The 25,351-nt window shown below is 43.7% G+C and overlaps 1 protein-coding gene across 1 annotated transcript; it reads right to left on the bottom strand.

Moving 5' to 3' along the window:
- Nucleotides 1-321: 321 nt before the first annotated feature.
- Nucleotides 322-24,724, bottom strand: TIMM44 (translocase of inner mitochondrial membrane 44). Its single transcript, XM_064469279.1, has 13 exons — nt 24,630-24,724; nt 22,226-22,333; nt 21,558-21,728; nt 20,972-21,052; nt 18,207-18,356; nt 15,523-15,662; nt 14,933-15,018; nt 13,008-13,100; nt 12,533-12,657; nt 10,849-10,899; nt 8,776-8,865; nt 4,933-5,043; nt 322-1,205 (listed from the first exon to the last, which is right to left on the bottom strand). The coding sequence occupies exons 1-13, from the start codon at nt 24,651-24,653 to the stop codon at nt 1,086-1,088; spliced, it is 1,350 nt and encodes a 449-aa protein (XP_064325349.1). The 5' UTR covers nt 24,654-24,724; the 3' UTR covers nt 322-1,085.
- Nucleotides 24,725-25,351: the final 627 nt, after the last annotated feature.

Raw genomic sequence — 25,351 nt, 5'->3', positions numbered from 1 at the left:
CCGAGCCTCCAGGCAGAAGCCCAAAACCTAGAGTCCATGTAAAAATGCCAGCAGCTCACCCTCTGACATCTTCCAACGGCTACCTGGAACCCTCAGGCTAAGCGTACCATCCCCCTCCAGCACCCACCCCCTTTTCTCATCTCGCATAATAAATATCTGAGCTACAAGAGGTGATGCTCTACCTGTTATTGCGTTTTATTTACTCATTTGTTGCTATTCTGTCCATCCCTACGCCGACCACCGTTCTAGCACTCTGCCTGCTTCCTTGTGGCCAGTTACAGCCTGTCTCCTCTGCACCATCAGATTAACCCAACAGAGAAATGCAGTTGTACGCTCTTTAGTGGTACCAGCTGACAAAATGAACAGAACACCAGAAACAATCATGTTTCCCCTGCAAAGCTGTGGATATACAAATATTATCACTGGCAGCAAACTCCACCCCTGCAACCGGCCTCGAGAACCTGCCCAATGATGCCAACTCCTCCATCCTGACTCCACTCCATGCCAACAAAGAGTCATGTGCAAAGTCCTGACTGTATTTGGTTTGGTAAAGTGCAAGACACTGCAGCAACAGAAGGCTTATTGGTGCAACTTTGTACATGAGATGTATGTTAGCTAAGACCAACACGCCTTAAAAGCACCTCTAAGATCTTTTCAGGGACACTCTGAGGCCACCAGAGGATGAGAGTAGATGGGAACAAGACCTGTCACATCTCAGTCTCTGATACCCACCTCTGTCCATCACTGGAAGCACTGGGAAACATACAGGACCCAAACCAGCCTCCTTCAGCCACAATTAAAAAAGGAGCCAACAGCAGCTGCTAGTGTCTTAGACCATTCACGTTGAAATCTACCATACATCCTTACAGTGCAATACTACACAGCAAAGCATAAGGCAGATACATCAGACTCGTCCAGTTCATTATAGGGGATGGTACAGCGAGGGCACACCGAACAGCCTGTTCTTCTGGAAAGGAACCAGCCTAGCCTCTTTCCCCCACAGTCCATCGTACAGCAGAGTGATGCAAGTTCAGAGATGGCACTGCTTCAAGAGAGGCACGGGAAGCCCTTGGATGCAATTCTTCTCAGAGAACCTGCTCAGTGCTCGACGAGGAAATGTCCAATAACCTCCACGCAGCGTAGGGGTTGAGCTCGTCCTGGTCTCTGCAGAGCGCCCACACGTGCAGCATCCGCAGAACCTTGTCCTGGAAGGAAAATCCTGTTGTTAGAGTGTGTGTGATCATCACAGACCTCCTAGCTCAGAGCTGATGGGGACAAGTTCCACACTTCCTCCAGAGACTGTTCTTGTGATTTTGCTCTCTACTTCTAAGCCCAAAGGTCCCGAATCAGGACAGCTCCAGCAACTTCTACTAGACTGTGGTTGGAAACTTAACACAGTCAGGAACAGAAAAACTTTTTATTTCCAAAAACATAACTAGGGTTTCCAAATATCTCTGGCTCACACACATTTACTGGCACCACTGCCAAGTTTGATGATATTTGACCTTGTTTTTAAATATAAATTTCTGGTTTCAAATTGGTTCAGCCGCCAGGCTGTACTGCTCTCTGTAACCTTCAATCAAGTTTAGGCTCTTTCCTGCCTCTCCCACATCAGCCTGTGAGCTGCATCCCCTCCCCACAGCTACATCACTAGCTCTTATGCTTTAATTTGAGCAGCTCAAATTAACCAGAAATTATCATCACCAGGTCTGAGGAGAGACAGAGACTAAAAAACCCAACATTTATCAATGAAAATCAGATCATACCCAGTCCAGCCGCAGCATTCGCCACAGACACACACTAACTCTGCAATCAAATCTTTGCTGTGCAGACAGCGCTTTCACCATTCAGGGTTACAGACTGCAACAGAACTAGAAGCTTTTTAATCCTTGATGGAACAGGATGTAATGAGAATGCCAGTGTTTTTTTTTACAATAAGTGTACAAGGATGAAAGCTGTATCTCGGCACATCCCGAGGCCATCACTCACGGTCTTATGAAAACAACTCCCTGAAGAGTCACTTCAGCTACCTGTGACAAAGCTCTGCCTCCCCAGGGAGAGAGGTGACACTGCCCCATCAGAGACCGGCCTGCCAGGAGCCCAGATCCGGCACGGTGTCACAGATCTGTTCCGCAAATCAAAGGTTAGTTTGATTTTATCATTTAACCATTAACCATGGAAAGCATTTCCCTCAGATAAGGAAGTATCACTGAGTGCTCAGCTCCCAGATGTGCACTTCACTACTACATTTTTGATCAAATCTGTGAATCTTTATAGGTTATAAGTTAGGTACATAAATGTGAGGGGGGGACTTTCTGTACCAGACCAGTCGTTAGAAAACTAATGCTTTAGAAACATCACATATCATAAAGTCATTTTTTTTCTTGCTCAGTGCTTCAGAAGATGAATTTGCTTCGACTCTGCTCAGAAGCATTAAAAGTGATTGAGAACTTGAGTCATAGAGATGTTTGGGATATGTGAGAAGAGCGGAGGGAACAAGAGAAGAAAAACAATAAAACTTTTGCCTGCCCAAGACAGGCTGTACACTGATGTATGAGCCACGGCAATGCTAAGAGATCTTTCCTGACTATAAAACACGAAGTATAAGCTCAAGATGAAGTGGGTAACATAACTGATTTAACATTGCCAGCAGAACCTTAATTTGTATGATTTTAGCTATTCGTGATTTTCAAAGTCCATTTCCTAAGACTGTGCATGAAAGGCAATTCAATCATACACTTCAGCATCCAAGCTCTGCTACATCTGGAGAAGTCTGTGTTCTTGAACACAGGATTTCTGAAGGGATGAATAGCAGAGAAGCTTAGAGTTGCTGGTGATCTCACAGCAAGCAGTGCTGAACAAGTAGCACAGCTTCCTTCCTGGAAATGAGACGTGGTGAAACATAAAAATTACGTGTTTCCAAAGCGGGGAGTTTTCTGGTTTTCTGATCCAGTGCTTTTATTAATAGGGTACATCTCAATCCTCAACATACAGCGCATGCGGCTGCATATATTCACAGAAGTGGGACAGCAAACCTGTGTGGACTCCCAAAGACAGATTTCTATCACGGCCATGCATGCAAGGCAAAAATTTGTCCTTTAATCCCACAGTCAGCTATGACAAACAGCATCCTGTCTCACAGTCCTTCAGAACCTCATTTTAAAAAGCTGCCCTTGACTTCGCAGCATTGCTCGATGGGCTGTCTAAGGCCTCATTTTCCCAGATCGATTTTGTGGTGCTCCATGGGGATCCCCTACGTTAACCACCACAACGCCTGGTCCAGCCGAGGCGGCCCGGTCTCCCCACATCTCACCGGGGGTAAGCTCGCAGCACAGCGGTGAGAACTTGAACAATTGCAACAAGGTAAAATACCGCAGCATTTACAAGCATACGATTTCTATTTAGAGACTTTACAATTTGAGGCTCCTTTTCCCTAGAATGTCATTTGTTCGATACTCCGCAGGAGCAGCTCAGCAGTTAACACCAAATCATAGTAACCAGTAGGCCTGCATCTGACATTTGATTAAAGCTGAAATTTTGTTTCCAATGGAGAATTTTAATGCATCTCCTTGATTTATTGCTGCTCCAGAGAAATCAGACAGCAGACAGACTTTGATATCCTGTACAATAATTATCACATCAATATCTATCTTCTAGGAATGAAGTAATTTAATGCAAGAAATCACTACATCAGCTGTTCCTCCCCTGCAGTCGATGTGACAGGTTGTATATCAGTCCATATGGGCCCCATCATTAAAATTAGTCCCTTTTTTTGTAAACTTATAGCCTGGACTGAAGAGAACAGTTGCAAAAAGCCAATATTTCTTAAATGCATGTATTAATTTTAATGGAAGTCTGCTAGAAACTGCCAGCTCCAGGCATCTCACGATGTCCCCCATTATATATAAAGCTGCTTAAATATTGTACAGACACAATACAAGCCAGAGCTGTCTGGATAGCGAGTCACTTGAGAACAAAGGTATTCCAGAAAACACATGGGCTCCTCAAGCGTGCTGTGTCATTAACCCTGGTAACAAGCATCTTCTGCGGTGTCGTCTGACAGGCTCAGCCTAGCATCACTCATAAAAGAACATGCAGGCTGGGCTCGCAGTGTTAAAAGCTAAACCACAGCAAAGTACAATCCAGAGAGATGCCAGAGGTTTGCTGCACAAACTGCCCTGTGCCAGGGGTTCTCATAAGAATTCTGTACCACATACAGCGTTCAACACAACTGGATATGGGAGAGTTTCACTAAGTAAAGGCTTGCAGTGCTATAAGATATTTCGTACTAGAGTAGGGAGGCAGCAGCCAAAAACATGAACTTCTGCTTCCAGTTGTTTACAGTGACTTTCCCCATTTCCTGCAAATGACTTAACTCCAGCTCCCGCCCTGTTTACCAAACATCTTTGCGCTCTGCTCTTACAGTGCCCTTTAGGAAAGGAAAAGGGAGAAAAAAAGAACAGGATCGGGTGGAAGCTGTGTGATGGAGCTTTAAAAGACAGCAGGACAGTTCAATTCTGTTCAGAGGGTGCCAAAGGAGCAGAACTCAGAGGGGAAAGCTGCAGGCAGGGAGCATGCTGGCTGCACACAGCAATGACTGGAAGTGAAAGCACTGCCAGTGGTCATAGCTCCAGCTCCTCTCCTCACTGTGAATTTAAAATATCCCTTTCTCTGTCCATTCTAGATGTTTGCAGACTCTCCTCATATATGATAATTCTCGGTTAACGGGTCGTAGAGCTCAGAGTCTGACAGGAATGGTTCGGCTCAGTGTGGGCTGTTTAAGACCTCACCCACAAGATGCAATATTATGCGTACCAGTGAATGTGGTACGTGTGGATACCCGCTGCTTGAGACGCACCTAGAAGAATCCACAAGTGAGCTGGCTAGCAGCGGGTCCAGGGAAACCATATACAGCTGGTGAGCATCACTTACCGGATCACCTTCCACCACCTCCCCTTTCTGGTTCTTAACTACCATCACGACCTGAGCCTGAAAAGTGATGATTAATACTGGTCCCTGCTCCATCATCTTCCCCATTGCCAGCTGCAATAAAGAAAATTCCATTAGAAAACAGACAATTTCTGCAGAATAACGTAAAAGCATCAAGTATTTAACACAACTGCTATGGTTTGACACGGCTAATGATCCCATCTTCTCCCTGAGCTCAGTCTAGTTATTTTAATCAGGTTATACCTGCTCTGTCAATACTGATGCTGTAGTCTTTATTACACAGCATTTTCCCCAAAACCTTTCCTAAAATTGCTCTGAACGTTTTCACAGTTTCTCCAAGTCTAAAAATCTGGGAAACATGAACAAGCTCTGTTCCATTATTGCCAAATTAGAAACCAAAAATAAAAGAAACTCTGATCTTAAAAAAAATGACATTTTCTGAAGGAAGTACATCAACTGAAGTTTCTTCTCTTGCTTTTAAATGAATCTTCAACATGAAGTTGTACTGAATGAGATAAAAAGAACTAAGTAACAGAAAGACTTCATGGTGAGAACCTTTTGTTTGACAGGATTTTTTTCTCTATTCTAAGGTCACTCCGTTAAATATTTAAAGAACTTATTGAAATGCAAAGAGAAAAGGAAAATTAAGTTTTGTTTCCCAGAACTGTTCTCTTAAAAAATACAACCCTCTTTCTGTCTCTATGGTGGGAATGTGGTATGCAACAGAATAATAACTTGCTCTTGAGTAACTGGAGTTACTGGCTATGTTACCCAAAAAGCTAATTATTCTACCTCAAACCTAAGGTAGCATGATTATACTCTTTTGTATATGAAAGATACTGTTTCAAAAACATTGCATTTTATCACATAATAAAGAATGTATCACAAGACACAGTTACAAGACTGTAACTATAATTCACAAAGGCTTTTTTTTTTTTTAATTCTCCCCTGAGGAAAGCTCAGCACAGTAGTCTGCAGTACTCCTTCGCTTAACCTGAGGGAACCATTACCTCATTCTGCAGTAACTCACACCATCCCAGTCCTCACTGAACTTCTGGAACTGGCCTGACTCCTTCAGCAATGCGTAATGCCTTCCACCCAAGTATCGAAAACCAGACCTCACAGCTCTCTGTCAGACCAATTTCCATGACAGACATTCTATATGACACCACTTGGCACGGCTAATTTGACAACATAATTTTGCCTGTGGTTTTCAGGAGGAGGAAGACGGTATCACTGACATAGGGCTGTATCCCTTATGGGACTTCCAAACTGGTATTGCTTTATTTTTTAGTACTATGATCCCAAAAAAACTCTATGATCAAGGCAGTATTTATATCACTCCTCCCACACTAAGTTCAGAAACCCCGTTTCATAAGTCACATACTTAAAACTACATTTAGGCAGCCAAATAAACAGTCCTAAGAAATATCAAAGATCCAAAATTCAGTTAAATTTAAAGGCAGCAGTTGCCTAGTGAAGTAGAGAGTGCTTAAGCAAGTACCTGGAACATGAGTTCAGATGCTTATGTTTGAAAGACTTGGTTTTAATTTTAAAGCCGCAAACTTTGCGGCATGTGAATTCCCTTAAATCTTCTAAATGCTTTGTTCTGGGTTTTTTCCCCCCCAACCTCACTGAACTGTTTTTTCTGTATGAGATCACTCAACATACTCCCATAAATCTCCTCTAGGGAAACACATTTAAAAATTTAAACACACAACACCCTTTATCCCCTTTTCTTGCAATACAGACAGCATAACAGGACGGCACTCATTTATGTTCCATATCAGTCATTTTCCAGCTAAGAAGATGCAATTTTCTTGAGAAACTTCATACGAAAATACAGGAATCTAAAACAAGTTAATAACAAAATGTCTTTCCAGCCACCACTCAGAATCCGTGCACAGCTCTACACTAATTAACGCCTACAGAGGAAGAAGGTTATTTAGCATACAATGAAATCAAGTATCCCAGACGTTAACAATACAGAAAAACCTTTGATTTAAATAAGATGCTTAGAAAAAAGCCATCGTGTTTATTACTTCCATAGCTTTAATTTTGTTAGACCACATTATTTATTGCTGAAGATAATCAAGAGAATTGCAGATACCACAGAAATTTTCCTGCTCATTTGGCACATGCTTGCAGTTAATATTCAGAGTTACTGAAGAGGCAGGAATGGCTTCCTCTGAACCCTGACAAATGAGAGAAAATAAGAAACCTATCAAGACCAAAAGGCAAGAGAGTCCTAGGAAGAGGACCAGACATTAGCCTTTCTGTTAGGAGATGCCCTGCAGATGATATTCTTGCTCCCTGTGAAGATACGTGGACATTAATCAAGTCAGTTCCCACTGTTCTTTTGTAGGGCCGCACAGGTCAAACTAAGTCTCCTGCTGCAGGGCATTTGCTCAGATGTTTCTGGAGCTCTCCTGCACCCACTCCAGTTTTGTAACGATGTGGGCACAAGAAGACAGGCTCCTGCACGGGGCTGCAGAGAGGGAAACGTCGCCACCAGTAGTCCTCCTTTCAGCAAACCACCAACTGCATTCGACTTTGTTCTCTCAGTTTTCCACAATGGCTGCTGAATTCTTCCTGACTTCTTGTCTTGCACGGGTGTAACCACAAGTAAGAAACATCTGGCCAGCCAATACACCCAACATCTGGAACAGCTCTCACTTTCTGAACACACCCTTGTATCACCATGCTCCATTTCCATCTCTACCTGAAAGCTTCCTTACCTCAGCCCAGATTACCTCTAGGTTTAGGCGCCTGGTAAGTAGCTCTGTGTTCTCTGTTCCTGCAGGAACGACCCTGCAGTTGGCTCTACAGTAACTGAATGGATCCAGCGTATAATTTTATTGAGGATAATACTGCACAGCTGCAGTATATTGGACAAGTATACCATAATACTTGGTTCCAACAGAAGCCTGTAGTGAATGTTGCTGCCTTTGAGTTAGAACCTTTGATGACAAAGGCAAACAGCTGATCTGACCTCAGACTATTTCCACACATGTTTTAAAGCACTTGTGCACAGCTGCCCTGTTCCCCTCCTCCCCTTGCAGATTTCCTTTGAGACAGAGCTGATTATGGGATATGAAAAGTCTGACTAAAAGTGGTAATTTCTTTGAGCTAACTTTGCCACTGAAGGAAAGAAAGATCCAAAAGAAAACTGGGGCGCCAGTGACAGATGACACTAAAGACTTAATTAAATGAAAGCACTACTGTAGACTTCCTGTTAAGTGCCACAATAACACCTCTGGCTCCTCCATAAAGGGGAACGTGGAGAGCATTATGACTGTGCAGACATTTGGCCACAGTCCCCAGCTACCAACACTGCTCCTAAGGAGGCAGCGGCTCCACGCACAGCCATCACCTCCCTACTGATCAGGAGCCATCCGGAACAGCAGTTAAATCAGCAGTTAAATCTCTCTAATAGCCATTCCTGCAAGCACAACCTTGAGTCACAGAAGTACTGCGCATTATCATCCAGAGTAAGCACCAAGAAAGCCCTTCAGGAAAGCACTGGGTCAGTGCTATTTCCCTTTATTATTAGCCTTTCTTAATCTATACGCTGGTGATTAAGACCAAGGTGCCCTGACAGAGAGGAGACAAACCACAATGCTGTAACTTAAGCTTGATCACACAGTAGCAAACCAGCCCCACAAGCTCTCCCTTCCAGCAGCGGTGATCTGTTAGGTGAGATGGCAAATACCAGAGTAGCACAAGGCAAAAAAAAACAGCAGTCAGAGCAAAGAAGAAAAGCCCTCCTCAGGTCTTGAGTTTCTAATTCATCCCCCAAGGTAAAATACAAAAAAGGACACTCACATCAATGTTGTTAATGTCAAGAATCCTGGAGTGGAACTGGAGACCCATGGCTTTGGCTTGCTGGATTGGATGAGCGAGCTGACTGTAAGTCTAAATGAAGCAACAAACTTATGTTACATGTTTGAATTTGTTCTGTCACAAAAAAGAAAAAAGATGGCATTTTCTGCTTAGAGAGAACCATCAAAAAAGATAAGAATAAAAGTCAGTTTTTTGCAAATGTGTTGAACACATATGCCTTGCAAAGTATCAAACAGTGACATCAAACGCTCTGGGCTTCACACAACCAAATTCTCACTAAAAATCCCACCGCCACTGGACAGAACAGATCCATTATTCACAACGGAGTACGTACACCGAGTGCACCTGATAGCCAAGGCACTTGCAATTCTGATTTGATGCAGACAAGGAGAAACAGTCTGAGAACCAAGCTATTTTCCTAAAACCCAGCCAGACCCTGGAGGCAGACCAGCATTTCCTGACTTCTTTTAGATACATGCACATATGCTTTATTATTTATGCATTGAGAACTGTTGTTGGGGATAGTGAATTTCTACTTGCTTCCAGCATTATCACCATATTCTTGGCAGGTATAAACAAACAGGAGGCAGTCCCTACCTACCTTCCGCACCACGGATCTTCTAACCTTCATCACAAGCATTTAAATGCAAATATCCTACAGAAGCGTACTGGCAAAGTCACTAGAGTAAGGCTGGAGTTACAGACCAGGGATTCTGAGGGCAGCAGGCAGGCACAGCTCTGTGAGCCACAAACTATACCTAAGTCAGTGGCTGGCAGCAACCTGAAGCTCAGTTGGTATACCTGCCACTTAAGTAAGTTTTTGCCTTACTGGTTTGTACTCCAACACTTCAGTGACCAGTACCACAAACTTCACATTTGTGGCATGATTCTGTTCAAGAGCCTTTATCTCCTGGATTCTCATTAACGGGACTCCCATTTCCACCTTTGGCTTATTTTACAGATGCTTCTTGACTTATGAGCTTAATTCATAACTACAACTAGCTTAGAAGGCTTTGCTTTTTGTCTTATAAACTGAATCTGCTACTTCCCTCTAGAGATTTGAGAGGAATTTTAAGGTGTCATTTCAAAGGTTCCTTGAACCAATAAAGAACTTTCTTCACATTCAAACTGCTTTAAATATCTTTCCCTTACATACTGCAATATTGTTACAAAGATGCTAATCACAAAAAATTAAATACAAAAAATTGCTTCTTCCAGCGTGTGCATTTCCAGCCCTCTGGTGGTGGCGATCAGTAAGGAAAGCATTCACTTCAAGCCATTAAATTCATTAGAAACAGAAGAACTATGGCTCTGCACTGCCTACAACACAATTGTTTTGGAGCAGAGTGAAGACCCGAACAAGTGTCCATCTATGCTGTCAGGAAAGGATCTGCTTTCATGGTTACATGGACAATAACACAATCACTAAGTTGCAACCAATTCATATTCACTGTTTCAAGAAGTGGATCCCATACTGAAAATCTATCCCAGTACAAAAATAAAACCAGGTTTTGTGCAACAAAACAAAATTCAGTTTTCTGCAGTGAGATTATCCAGGCTGCAGATTATCTATGCTGCTATTTCAGAATAATTTCAGCCTGCCAGGAATATTTGTCAGGATGTTGCAGTGGAGTTGTGTTTGTACAGTAGCTCCAGGGACAACTTGACTCTAAGCAGAAAAGCACCACCCTTTTGGGTCAGCTCAAATGACTCTGCACCTTCTCACCCCATATCTGGGACACAGGCTCTACTAAAGCTCATCCAAACCAAGGGCAGTGCAGAACTGGAGCTAGTTAGAGTTTAGCACTCAATTCACTATCTGTCTCCAAACAGCTCTCTTCTCGTACCCAGACTATTCTGGAAGTCCAGCATGTACACTTGACTGCGTTAGGCTTTTATAGTAGGAACATGTTAGATGTGGAAACAGCCGGGCAAAGCAGGTAAGCAACATCATAGAGACAACAGCTAGACAGCTTGCAAGCAAAAAAAGCACAATACACCAACTTGCAAAAGAGAATCATAAGCTTTTCAGACTTTTTTAGTAGCTCTACTTACAGCTTCATAGCACCAATCTTTGAGGATATCAAGCTCTCCAGACATCATAGCCTAAAAGAGAAAATTAAATAAAATATGAACATTTAAAAACACCTCCTATATCAGAGAGTTGAAATTATCTGCACTTCGAGCAGCAAATTATTTTAAATCCTACATCTTGTGAAATGCTGAAGGAGGACAGGAGCTCCAGAGAGGAACAGCAATATGAACTTCTGTAAACAGACTCGTACTGAGTCAAACGTACATAAACCTTTCAATAATTAAGATAAATGCTGTCTTAAAGCTTCCTGTCCAAAAAGTCAGCGGAATGCACACTACACAGAAATCCTGGGAGGTGGCATCTAACATAAGCAGGAGCACAAACCAGAAGTAAATCTACAGTTTTCAAGTCTGTGAAAAATTCATGGCACAGAATGAACAGAAGAATCACACTGCAACTCATGAAAAAGTTTCTCTCTAAAACACTGTGTAATAAACACCTGAAATTCATAACAAGACCGATGCTGGGATCTTAGCAGATTTCAAAATGAAGTTAGTTGTATGTGGTAGGGTATTTTTCAATATAATGCCTGTAACTCTTCATACTTGATGGCATCTGCAAGCTGGCTGCCTACAGTTTGAAAAAACACTCTCCTTTGAAAAATTTATTCTCAAAGAGTCAAGTGCCCATTTTTCACAGCTTGCTGTGGTGACACGGCACCATTAGTAAAGGCAGATTCACCATGACAGGTCTGTCTTATTTCACTGTTGACATTACAGTTCCAGTCACAAGTCAGCCACTACAAAGACAGCAGTGACAAAACCTAACTCCGCATCAGTTTGGACGTTTGCATCCGTAAGCACCACATTATCTTTTATTCATCCTATAATGCTACCTCATGACTAGGAGTGTCATAAATATTTCTACATGCGCATTAGCAGGTATCAATTTGAGATACGATCACTCACCGCACTGATTTGTAGGATGACAAAATGGCACTTTGCTCCCTCTCAGCATTTGTTTTATCTCCTCAAGCCTCAGTATTTCCAATCTCATACAAATCTCTCAAAACAATTTCTTCTGTACTTCAAATCCCCTACTTCCACTCTGTCTTTTCTGACATACCATTACAGTGAGAGGAACCATATCCATTTATACTTGAGGTCACATCCTTCATCAGTGCTGTCCCCTGAGTGGTTTTATTCTTTAATCTTTAAAAATGTTAAGTTCCACATACTTCCTTGACTAGTGCCAGAAATATTTTCACTGAACCGTTTGTCATGACATGGTCTTCTTCCCAAGCAGTTACAGATCACTTAGAATCCAGTAGTACGTAGCACATTCTTTCCCTTATCAATATTTGATATCACCATTTGCCCAGGACTGTTCATTCACCTACTTCAGTTTGATCCTTCTGATGCCTACATCATTTCTCATGGGAGAAGACGGTTAGCTGTTTTTGAGGCCAGAAAACAAATTTGCTAGTCTACTAAAGTTATGAAATATGGTTTTAAACTAAATTGTTATGTGGGATCCAACTTCCTTTTCCCAAGGTTATCTCATGTTCTGTGCAAAGCTGGATGCTTGAGAAGCAAATACTGTCCCAGCTTTTAATTTTAGCATCAGAGAATGACAAGAAAATTCTTCCATGTCATAGTAAAAGAAAAAAATAAAACAAATGTATCATATTCTACCCCACCTTACCTCCAAGACATTTGGGATTATATCACGCTCGCATTGCTTTAAAAACTGATCTTTGTCAAAGGATGGATCCACTTTGAGTATCTCTGTCAAAACCTCAGACATTTCTGTCTTCGAGAACAATCCACCTAATAAAAGAATTCCATGAGACCGGTGGCACAACAACTGTCGTCAGAAAACAAGAGAAAGACCTTTAGTTATATACCAGAGGGAAGGAAAGAGTCACCTGGGAACAACTGCAGACTTTAGGCTGTGCTTGACATTTATCTCATACAAGTACTTGTTATCACACTGCACTTCTGAGCCAGCAGCAGCTTGCTACCCTGCATGATACTGGACAATGATCCATGCAAAATACTGTAAAGTTCCAGAGTCTGTCTCAAAGGTTAGTAACACATGGAGGACAACGCACTAAGAGTCACCAGGAACAAAGCTAAAAGGCTAGAGATGCGCTTTCACAGCAATGATGAAACGTTACCTATTAAATCAGTGACTTTGTCTGTGACAGCTCTGGAAGCTCGAATGAATGTGTTATCACTTTCATCATACTTCATTTTCATTTCAAAGAACCCTGAAAGAAGAGGAGATGTGAGCAGCAGTGTTCTTCCACTATACTGCTAAATTAGGAAACAACATGCAATGGGTCGCAGGTCAAATCTGCTAGTTCTCTTCTAAATCTCTTTCTTGATTAACAAGGTTCAATTTCAACAGTTACTTTTCTCCTCATCTTCCTGCCATGTTCTTAACATCATTAGCAGTCACTAGGAGAACAATGGTTTCTCTGGCTTCACTTGCTAGAAACTCTGGACCTTCTATGCAGATTTTCAGACAGAAAATACACTAGGCGTGCTTACACCAGTAACAGTCTGCTTACACCCCTTGATGCACCCTGCTACAGGGGTAGCAGGATGTGAAACCCACACCAGAAAGCTTAACTGGGGAGGGAGAAATCAAGACCAGACCTTAAACCATGCCAATTTTCAATAAAATAGCAAGACATCAGTAAGGATGCAGTTTTTAAGCAGCTCTGTGTACTTCTCAACCTTGATAAGAAAGCAAGCCAAGCATGTCACAAAACTACATAAGTCATTGATGGGGAAAGAGAACTCCTGCAAACCAAAATCTCAAAGGCAGAAAGAAGGGCAGGGGGTGAAGCAAAAAAAAAAGAAAAGCAAGCCATTTAAGCAAGCAGGCATTGTTTTAACAGAGGGCTCAACCAACCCATTATCTGTCTCTGGACATGATCAGATGGACCAGGACCACAGAAGTTAGCTGCAGGATAATGGGCCCTGCAGGGAAGCATCTTCCCACCACATCATTTAACAGCTGGAATCCTGCCCCGAAGCTTACGCTCCTTCCAGAGAAAACAGTGTTCTTGGTACAGGTGGCACATTAAGGGAGAGCACACACTGTAAAGCCCAGTGCAGCCACACCTGCAGCATTGCCTGAATTGCAAAACCACCATCTTGGAAATACGCATAAAACCTAGAGAATGCACAGAGCTCGTGCAGATGGCACAGGAGCGGAGGATGCAACATGTGGGGCGTTTTGGGGGCTCTGACCATCTCTCCTTGGACAGGCTAACAAATGGGATGCAAAGACCCATTCCTGGGTACCTCACAAGGAACTCTGCTTTAAATGAAGTTGGGAAGATGCACAATCCAAAGTTAATTATATGCTGCACTTTTACACGATGTTTTTGCTCCTTAAGTCATTTACCCTGCAGTACACTGGCAGTGATTATTTTGATTTGTTGAAGGATTCTGGTCTCAGGCTTCTTTATGCCTTTCAGAAACATTAAGTGTCTAGATAACTATCAAAAGTTATTGTCCATTGCAGTACAGATATTCAGTATTTTTAGGTTTTGCAATAAAAACAGAAAGAAGGCAAAGTCCCACACATTCCAGAGCTCTAAGGAGATGACAACAACACAAAGCAGCTCACTGAAGACAACATTTTTCATCCTTATAAGCTCAAGGTCAGGAAGAAGAGATCTGCCTGCCCTCTCCCTGGTGACACACATGCATGCGTGCCCTGGCCTCCTCCCAGTGCCAGAGTAGATCTGGCTAAAAAACAAATAGAAAAAAAAAAGAAGAGAGTTCAGTTCTCTTTAAGCAACGGCAAAAGCAGGTTTTGGTACCTACAGGGAGCAGGGACTGATCAAAACCAATGCCTGACTGGGGGAGGGGTCCGACACAGATGGAGCAGCTTGGAAAAGCTGCAGTGTTGTCAACTGTGCCTACCTCCCATTCACACCACCTCACAGCAACAGCTACAACAAAAAAAAAATGGCTGAGATTTGCATTATGTTGAGACTAGTCACACGGGTGGCATCAGATCCAACACAGCAAGAATCAGAACAGGGGAAATAATGTGCTACTCCTTTGTCTTTGGAACACTTACTATTGAAGACCACATTGTTGTCCTTGAAATCTTTCCACTGCTGATACCATTTTGAGTCCTTATGCAGCACCACACCCATGGCCTCCCTAGAAAGTGCAGAAGACATGGATGGGTACTTGTGAACAAGGAACTTATACCCGAGTGAGGATAAAAAGGAGGACATCCTGACAAATATCACTGCAGCACGCGGTATCACTGAGGCTGACACACCACATAAGAGACACACAACTTAGTGGAGCAAGGCGGTAGAGAAAGCAAAGGAGCTCAGACCCAGTCCTGCCAAATGTAATTCAATAGCAAGGTGTTAGAACCGAGAAAACACCACACATGTGCAAGTCAAAAGTTCATGTCAGAACATTCTGTGCCCACTTTATAATTTTAAGTGCCCAATTTCACTATCAGAAGATTCAGTATCATCAACTTACACTGGAAATTTGCTCTCAGACCTACCTGGTCTGCTAGGTCATGCCTCACCCCACAGCCTCACTTCAGCACTTGGATTTTAACCATCCCTGGCCTGTAGTTAAGTTTTAAAGTTTTTATCAAATTATATACAGAAATATTCACGCTAAATTACATCCAATACGTACTCATTAGCTTCAAATATTCGCTCCTCTTTAATCCTCTCGCCTGAGAATTCTGTTCTTTTTCGTAGTCGCTCCGGACGTTTGTAAGGACCAGTCTGCCCTAAAACACTTTCATCTATTTCCTTCTTAACAGTTTCTACTCCCTGAAAGGAAAATAACTCTATTAGATCGATTTACCATTCCCCCCACCCTTTCCCAGAAACTGAAAATTGCTTCTGCTGAAGACAACAAAAAAAAAAGGGGGGGGAAGATAAGAGACCATGGGTTATTCTCCTCTCTCTTACTCAGCAAGTGTTTCTTTGCTGGTGTCTACTGACAAACACAGCAGCACCAAGGCCTCCTGCTTAAGAAGTTAACAGTCTAGGACAGCAAATGGATGGTTGTAGTGAATCAACCTGACGAATAAAACAATATACTAGAAGCTATGGACACAGTCAAACCTGACGGTTGATAAGGGGTAACCTCTATAGAGTTTCAATTGGAATAAATCAAGTCAGAGAAGGCAGACTTAAAAGCCCTCGACAGCAGACAGCAGCTGCTGATAGAACGAGAAGCCCCAGGTAAAAGGAAGAATGACCCCTAGTATCCAAAAGTAGGGGAAAAGAAAGACTTCAGGACACCAACAACTAACTGCAAAGCCACCTGAAAGGTCAATAAAATCCAGGCTCTAGGCCCAAGCTTAAACAAATGGGAGTATTGCTTTCCCCCAAAAGAAAAACCAGCCTCACTTTTTATAGAATTCCACACACCACCTAGCTGAGAAAATAGCTTCGAAGCAAACTTTTTGCCAGAGATGAGATGGGGGTGGGGGGGAAATCACAGTAGTTCAGCTTATACTAAAGGAGAGGTGGGAGATATTCTCCCTCTTGGGTAAGGCTACATCAAGGAAAAGGATCGGTAAATCTGGACTGGTAACACCTCAACAGCGAACAGCTACATCCTTAGTTCACATTTTGCCAAGAGGAAGCTGCACCCTACTGCAACTGCCGTTGGGAATTTTGTCGTACACTTCAATAGGGATTTGGACTTTAGGCATTTTTAGTGTTTCTCCTTCACCTTGGCTGCTCTGCTTTTATTACTGAACTTCTGAGCAGTGCTTTCTCTAGTGACTGCACCCACAAAAGACCTGTTGCACAGTAAGTACACTGACCTATTACAGTTAGACACATGCAGGCAGAACGGGGTTTTATATATACTCTATATACGACTTTTTCCCCATCTGTGTTTTTATTGAGGGCATGTTAATGTAGCCCAAAGCACCATGTGGCTTTATGGGGGCTGTCATTTTTCAACTTTTATTTTATACAAGAATTTTCTGAAGAACACACAAAGCGTCCAGCACAGCTTTGCCAACACAAGCCGTCCTCCCCTCCTGAAAGTCAACGCAACTCCTTCCTGAAGGAAGTTACAGCAGTGCTCAGGGCCTAGGCAGAATAGATGCCAGAGATCTGACAGGAAGCAGAAATTGGAATTTAAGTGACTTTAAACATCAAGGATAAGGAAATGAAAAGCTCCAAAGCTCAGTCTGTTCCTCCTGACTATAAAGATCATCTGAGGGACCTGGCAAAGAACAGAACAAGACACAAGCCCCCACGGATATTATCTAGCTCTAGATTATACAAATATCTCCTGAATACTGAAGCAAGGGGGATCTCAAAATGAGACTATTACTACAATTTCTAAGATAAGGTATTTGGTTTTCTGAAGCAGTAGACTGAATATTCTCAATTCTACATACACACTAGAAAGTATAGCAAAGCTACAAGAGCTGCTCGTGGCCTGTAAAAGCTCTGTGACTCAGTTAACTTAAATCTGACAATGAATCAAAAGGTTTATCCATTTACAGGGAAAACAAATCTTTAAGCCTCAAAAAATTTATTTTAAGTCCTATAAAATCATTGCCTGCTTATAAGGTCTGGCCTAGCAGTCTGCTTCATAGAAGGAACAAACAGCTCTTAGATTAGGAGGCTGTCAGGGTAAGATAACAGGTTTCATTACAGAAAAAGAAAAAAAAAAAGTGTACAATGCAATCCACAGCTATGGCTAGAAGTGACCTTTAGCAGATGACACCTTATTAGAAACACAGAGAGAGGAGAACTGACATAACTGATGCAACCGATACTCCTTTTACTTTGCTTTTTTTCCCACAATTTACAAGATACAGGGTTTTTTTTACACTTTACTGTGTAGTAAAACTGGCACCTCCTCATATAAGGGCTAAAGCCAATACTTCAGAGGAGGCATGAGAAACCAGCCAAGGGGAATGCTTCTTTTTAGGCTAATTGCCAGTTGATCGGGTGACATCAAAACATATGAGCGCTTCTATATTTTTCTAGAAAAGGAGAGCTTTAAGCATGCCAGTTTGTCAGTCGGTAGTTCCCAAGAGTACCACCGGTACCCGTCTACCAAAGACATTTACCACCCTACTCTGCAAGCAGAGCAACCAATTTTTCCAGTAACACGTTTAGCAGAATCTCAGCTACTTGGGACTTACACTTTTCTAGGGTTGTTGAGTGAATGCTAGACCTGCAAATACATCTCCTGAATTTATCAGCTTACTCCAGTGGCTCACAAGGTCTTGCTGTAACAGTTTTAATTTTATACTCAGCACAAACTCGCACATAATTTCCATGTTAAAGAGCTGTGGCCACACTGCTGGGTCCTACAGAGGCACAGGACTTACATACCTGAGAAATAACTTTGAAGGCTGCTGTCTTGCCTAGTTTCTCACCTCCTTTTGTCACTGACTCTGCAGACTGCTTTGCTGTTTTTGCTGCTTCTTCCACACCTTCCTTTATCTTTCGGCCAACATCACTCTTACTTACTTCATCCAAACTCTGCAGCAAAACAAAACAGGAAAGAAAAGGTCATTTCAGGTGACGCAGGTGAAAACTTATTTTGAATAACTCCACTTTGTGAATGCTAAAGACCACCTAATGCACACATGACCAGACTAACCAAGCCTAAGGTGAACACACCGTTACATGTCACAGGGGAGACTTACCGGGACACCGCGGTTTGGCACTGCAGCATCATCCAGCACCTCTGTGCAGAACAACAAATTTGGCTGCTCATGGGACCGTACGCATTTGTAATAGCTGCTACCAATAGACTTAAAAAAAATATGTATTTTTTGTGACATCAAAGAAGTACCAATGATGTCAGAGTTAAAATACCCTAGCCCTTTCTTTTGTAACAACCAGGTACTTCTTGCTTCTTAAGAGAAGGCAGAGATAGCTCTCTGCTACGCAACTCTTCCTGCAAAATTAGGGGACACTCTTCTCAGTCCAACATCTTCATAGATGTCACTTTGCCTGTGTTTACAGAGCCAGGATCTCATATGCAAGAGGTTAAAAGGACTCTGCCAGCAGCTGGTCGCCCTTCCATTCTGCACCAGCACACATCAGATCCTCAAGGATCTCTGAAATCCCACTGGCAGCAGGCAACCAATGCTGGATGGGTCACAAGTCACGGCCTCAGAGGAAGCGAACTGACAGGATAACAGAACCAAACGGTTTTCCCTGTTTTTCAATGGGAGTTGGCTAATAAAGATGCTTACAGCACCCTCAACAGTACTGAAAAGGTAATGGTTATGTCCACATCAGCAAAGAGCATTATGGCCAGCTCCTAACTGTACACACAGTTAAGCTGCTACACCAAGGCACATTTAGATGGAATAAGTGAAGGAGCACAGTAGAGCGCGGGGACCGGGTCCACACCAGCTTCACACTGCAGAGAGTTTAAGCCTAGTGTTTGGCTGGCTGTTTCTGAGTGGGGATCCTGCACCTGATTGCAAGTTTTCCAGGCAGAGCTGGGAACAACCACACCAGCTTTGGTCTTAAATCACTGCTGAGAATGGCTAAGTTCACTCTGCTCTGAAGCAGCCTAGCTATGAACATGAAGTTCATGCACTTCAACTGACAGATAAGGAATAGCCTCCTCAAATATGTCTCAGCTGTAACTTACTGCAGAAAATCTTGTACTCCCTTTAAGAGAAAGAGCAATGAGTTTTCAGTCACTGCTGATTTAATTACTGTCATCAGTAGGAGGGAAAAACAAGACTCGGATGCCTGGCAGTAACTGTCAGGGTGGCAGACTGCAACAGCAGCCCTCCTCCAATTCTCCTAGCTCAGTGCCACCTCCCGGATACTGACAGGTCTACAGCGGAAGGAAGGCGAACAATAAACCCAGCAGCAGATCTTAGAGCCAGCTGACTAGCAGGCACCTCTGCCACAATGGAGGGAGTAAGACCGGCAGCATCCTCTCCTGGATCTGCTCTCTCCTCCTCCTCCTGGCAGCCCTGGAGACTCATAGCAGTTGGTGCAGCCTGAGCATGCAGGAATCACTGGGTTACTAGAGCAGCAGGCCCTGTCCTGGGAGTCATCCCCTCTCTCCTCTGGAAGCAATGGGGGGAAGTGCTGAATGGATGTGGACCCACAATGGTGCCCATGCTGAGGAGGAGGCAGAAAAGAGGGAATAAGGAATAAAAGGTCTTGCATACCACTGAGGACTGCCCAAAGAGCCCAGTTTTCTACCAGCTGAATTCAGATACTGTCACACTGGAGATCAGCTTCTACAGGTGCCATATGCACCTGGTTTATTCCATATTTTAAATGACCAGGAAGACTCCTCAGAAATTTACTCCAGAGATAAAAGTCAAAGCATACTAAACACTCAAATACATCTGCTGCCTGGATGAACCTGGACAAGAAACGAAGTAAATGAACACAAGCTGCAGTGCTTAGTCCCAGCTTAAAAAATAACTTGAATTCAGTTGCTTAAAAGCAGATCTACAGGGACACAGTGATCTTTAAAGTCTGAGCCTAGAATGGAAGACATTCATATCTGTTAGGTACAAATGATGCCTGCTCCTCCGGGCATTTTGTTGTTCTCAAGACACACAGCCATGGGATCACTTCCAGCATGCTGACTTAGAGGAGAGCACTTCAACTATACCACCAGCACTTCTACTTACACCACCTGGAGCCTCTGATGTCACAAGTCTTTTTCAACATGCAGTAAGAAGCCAGAAGCCCTATCACATTAGTAGCAAAAGGTATCTGTAGCAAAAGGTGTCAGCGTGAAGAGCATCACATCTCCTAAACAACTTTCCAGGGTGATCTTCCAGCACTGCTCTAACTGCCCTCCGGTGGAATAACCACCCTGAGGCTTTTTTTTTTACTGCCAGACAACCACAAGGACCATCTCCGGTCTCCAAACCTGAGAGGAATCACCAAACAATACACTAACTAAATAAGAAATCTATCATACACTATTTGCTGCCGTTTTGTTAATGACTCTGGCCTTAAAGACTCAGATTAGTGGTCATCTTTGGAATAGTAACCACCTTTCACCAAGAAAAAAGAAAGAGTGATAATTCAAATGCACACAAAACACACAACCTTAGAGCAGAACTGCCTTAGGCAAAGGTTCCTCCATAGCTGCGTTTTACCTCTTTAACTGTACCAGTTATTTCTTCAAGTTTCTTTTTAATCACTTCTGAGGTCTTCACTGTTTCAGATTCAATGGTTTTCTGTGGGGGGGGAAAAAAAAAAAGCACGCTGCACGTAACTATTAGGACAGAAAATACTCAAAAACAGTTTAGCACATAGCACGCTCCTTTACACTGTAACTGAGGGCAAAGAGAGCTACATCTTAGGGAGCACGCTTCTTGAGTAACCAGCGTCAGCATTTCATTTTTCCAAGTAATGCTGCTTCTTCAAAGAATGCAAAAGAAGTATTTAAATACTGCCAACATTAAATTTAATGTCTCATTATTTTATCTGCTTGTTATTTGGGAAATTCAGTGAAGGGTCAGCTGGAAAGATTTTCCACTAAAAAAAAAAACAAAACCCAAAACACCGCTCTAAGGCACCCATTTACCCATCAGTATTTCCAGCCAAGCAGAACTTCTCATAAAAACAGGCATGCTAAACTAAACAGCTCATTTGCAGAAAGATTAAAATTTACATTCAGAACAGTAATAGCTCAGTGACCGGGCAACGAAAACATCGAAGGAATTCATGAGGAAGACTTACATATTTCCTCCTTGCTTCTCGAAGCGCATCAGATTCTTCTAGCTTTTTAGCTTCATCTCGGAATTTTTTAATACTTTCTTTCATCTCCTTGTTTTTTGCTAATTCCTGTTTGACGTTCTCCATGAAACCTGATATAAAACCCTTTCTTCCTCCAGAAGAATAGCATCTAGACTAAAGAAAATCATTACATGTTGTAGAATCCAAGGAGACATTAAGTTAAACAAGTATCAAAACCAGCAGGTAGATTTACTTAAGCCAAGCACTGGGTCACTTCTAACATATTAAATGTTGTGGAAACATACCGCTACCTTGGAAAAGAAGTGGCTTACCCGCAGAAGAGCCAGATGTCCAACACATTTCTAATGCCCTGTGAAGCACATCTATATAGCCATTAAAAAAAGAGGCTTCTCCAGAGAAAGTTTAACTCCAGAGGTTAGTTCAGGCTTAAACAATTTGCTGGATGAAGCTCCCAGAGCACCACTCCTGAACTCTGTCACTTGGACTCAGCTACTACAAAATCCCTTGAGTTCATCAGACGTATCTTAAAAAGTAGAAACTTTCAGCCTAGAACTGGTGCTTCTCAGAAACAAACCCACATCTCGCAGATCAGCACTCTAATGGGAAACCACTTTTGGCCTGAAATAAAAAAAATTCAGCCGTTAACCAACCTGATGGATCTCTAAAACAGGCCGGCTCATTCTATACACCGCACCCCTGTGGACTGCAGGAACTGGGTATCTTCTGGATATAAGCCATATGCCACTGATGAGACATTTCTGCAATGAAAACATAAGCTTAGGTCAGTGCACGATACAAGATGTCACAATCACATAAATCAAACAATAAGATGGCCCTAAAGAGCCAAGGAAGAACAGAAAGAATACTGTGAATAGACAAAACTCACTGGTCTTCTGGGAACACATCCTAAGTGCTGCCAAGCAACAATGGAGCCTTGTTTGCTAAGAGTCATCCATAAAAACTGTTATGTGTTCAAGCAGCACTACCTCCTCTTACAAGCTGATTTTGATAAAACCAAAGCCGGAGTCCAAAACGGGGCAATGCACTTTTCACAATCACTTGAGAAAACGTACGTGTTTCACAGAACCCCGATTTTATGGAAATGGTGATGCACAAGTAAACCCACCCTTGAGCTGAAACATCTGTTAGTGATGAGAAGCATATCTTTTTTTCTGGGAAAACTGGCTCCAAACATAACTTTCTCCCAACTGTGGAGGAAACCCAGGGCCCCTCTGTATATATTTGTTCTGCCTGAAGTCAGAGACAAACACCTTCTGCCTCAAGTCACAGAACAAAAAAGATACACTAGATCACAGAACGATCACTGAGAAATTCTGCTGCCCCTTGCTGAGGTCACAAGCTGCAAATTCTTGCATCGCGTGGCTAATCTTTCAGTCCACCATCCTATACTGAAAGCAGAGTATGCAGAGCTCATAGTTTCTTGCCTTTATTCCCTTAAAATCATCTTTCAGCACTGACCTAGCTCCTTCTTCGCAGTCTGGAAAATCTCTTCAGCTTATCCTTGGCCTCCAGTCAGGCAAGAGCTGCACCTTTCACCTCAAACTAACCTCCTGTTCTTGATGGGCCTTGTATTACCCAACCATGCAACCCAAGCTCTTTCTCTGCAAGACCATCTCTCAAACTGCTCACCCTAAAAAATACAAAACCCCCCACACGTGGACAAATCAAACACGCTTTGCCATTGAAAGACTTTGGAAAATTATTTATAAACTGAGAATATTTAATTCTGCATCCAAGCTAACAAGTCCACCTCTTTATCAGGCTCCTGGATGTTGAAAAGCTTTTGTACAGAGCTGCACCATCCGGTCCTGTGGCTTCAGTGGCGGCACTGCCAAACACAAGCTAAATCCAGACTTGACTTGGAGTGATTGCCCCACATATCCTGCTGGCCCAAAGACAGGCGTTACAATAACTCACTGGTTTCTACACATCTATTAAGTCACATTTTTTAAATTGAGCTCCCTCTGATTTATTGCCCTGGTAGTTATACCTAAGTTGGATTGCTGAACTTTAAAGTGTCAAGTTTATATCAAGGAAGGAAACACCCTCCACAGTCTCCTTGAACTTTACTGCCCAAGTCATCACTGAGGCCAGGCTTTGTAGCAAGTAAGAATAAGCTATGCATTACATGCGGACCTAAAAAGTCTATATTAACTCTAAGAACAGCATTAAAACTTGGGGCAGATTGCCTGCTAGATTGAACTGACTGCAGTTCTTGACTGAAAGGCACATTTCTTCCACGCTACCAAGCAGAAATGCTTAATCCCATGTTTAACTTTGGGCACAAAAGATCAACCATCTTCAAAGCATGTCATTCCACAAAGTGGCTTTTAAAGCCAGATTCTTTGCATTCAGTTCACACATCCATTCACCTGCTCAACACGGGAAAAACTCATGCTTAAATTTAAACCTCGCAAGAGGCCCTCAGCGGAGCAGCTCAGCATCACTGACAGCTCTGTGAAGACTCTGGGAGCTCCAAGACCCATCTGGGCCAACCTGGCCTGGGCTGTCCCCTTGCTGAGCTCGGTGGCAGTGCAAGCAGGGACACTGAAGCAGGGAGAGGAGCCAGTACCTGGTTCCACCTGCCCCTGGGCACCCTCACTATGGCCCTGACAGCTCTCAGGGCAGGGCCCGAGCCGGGGAGGTCCCTCCGTGGTGCCCCGGCACCTCGGTACCTCAGTGGCTCTAGCTCAGCGGCTCCAGTACCTCCAGCAGCCCATCACCTCCGGTATCTCAGCGGCCCCATTAGCTCAGCACCTCTAGTACCTCAGTGGCTCTGGTACCCCAGCACCTCCGGCGCCTCAGTGGCTCCGACACCTCAGTGGCCCCGGTACGGCCGGGCGGGGGATGAGGGGGGAAACCCAGCACAGGGCCACCTCCCCCAGCAGCACCCGCCATTCCGGCCCAGAGCACTGGGCGCTCTCCGTACCGGCCCGGCCCCGCCACGGCGCTCCCCTCACGGCATCCCCGCCCCCGGGGCCGGCCTCCCGCCGCGCCCCCCGCGGCTCGGCCCTCGGGGAGGGCACGACTCACCCGGCAGCCGCCGGCCCCCGCCATCTTGCCGAGCCCAGCCCGTGACCTTCGCGCGCCGCCGCGCTCTGACGTCACTCCCGCGCGCCGCCGCGTGACCACCAGGAAAGCCCGAGAACGCTTTAATGCAACGTTTTCCTTGTGAAGCAAAATCCTCTTGTTCCGTTGGGATTTGGGTTTTTTTTCTCTTCCAAAGTACGGAACACGAAGCGAAGCACGTGCTCCCTGCGGCACAGCGCGCCCCCCCCCCCCCCCCGGGGCCATTCCCACCTGAACACAGCTCAGGGCTGCGTCTGCCGCAAGAGTGAGGCCAGGGTGAGTCTCCCACACTCCCGGCTGCAGTTTGCCTTTGCAAAAGGAAACTGTAGTAATGAACCGTAATATATTGAAAAAAGAAAACTGAATGCAGCAGTTCCATTGCCCCAGCACTGCCACAGGTGTCAGCGAGGGGTATGAGAGCAGAGAAGGAGGGACTGCCTTATGTAAGATTTTCTTGATTGAGAAAGCAATGGTGAAACCAAAATGCACTGGTTCGAAGCACACAGAAGGCATGGATGAGAGCACATCACCTCAAAACTCATGGGGAGGAGGCTGGAGGGGAAAATGGGTTAAGAGACCAGGATTGAATTGTGACTTTTTTTCCCCCCCAAGACAGTAGCTCTAAAAATTGTTACACCTCACTCACACTATTCTTCCACAGTTCAGATTTCTAACACCACATTGGC

This window comes from Phalacrocorax carbo, chromosome 19 (genome assembly GCF_963921805.1).
Source record: "Phalacrocorax carbo chromosome 19, bPhaCar2.1, whole genome shotgun sequence".
Taxonomy (NCBI): Eukaryota; Metazoa; Chordata; class Aves; order Suliformes; family Phalacrocoracidae; genus Phalacrocorax; species Phalacrocorax carbo.
This window is presented reverse-complemented; position numbering and strand designations above follow the sequence as displayed.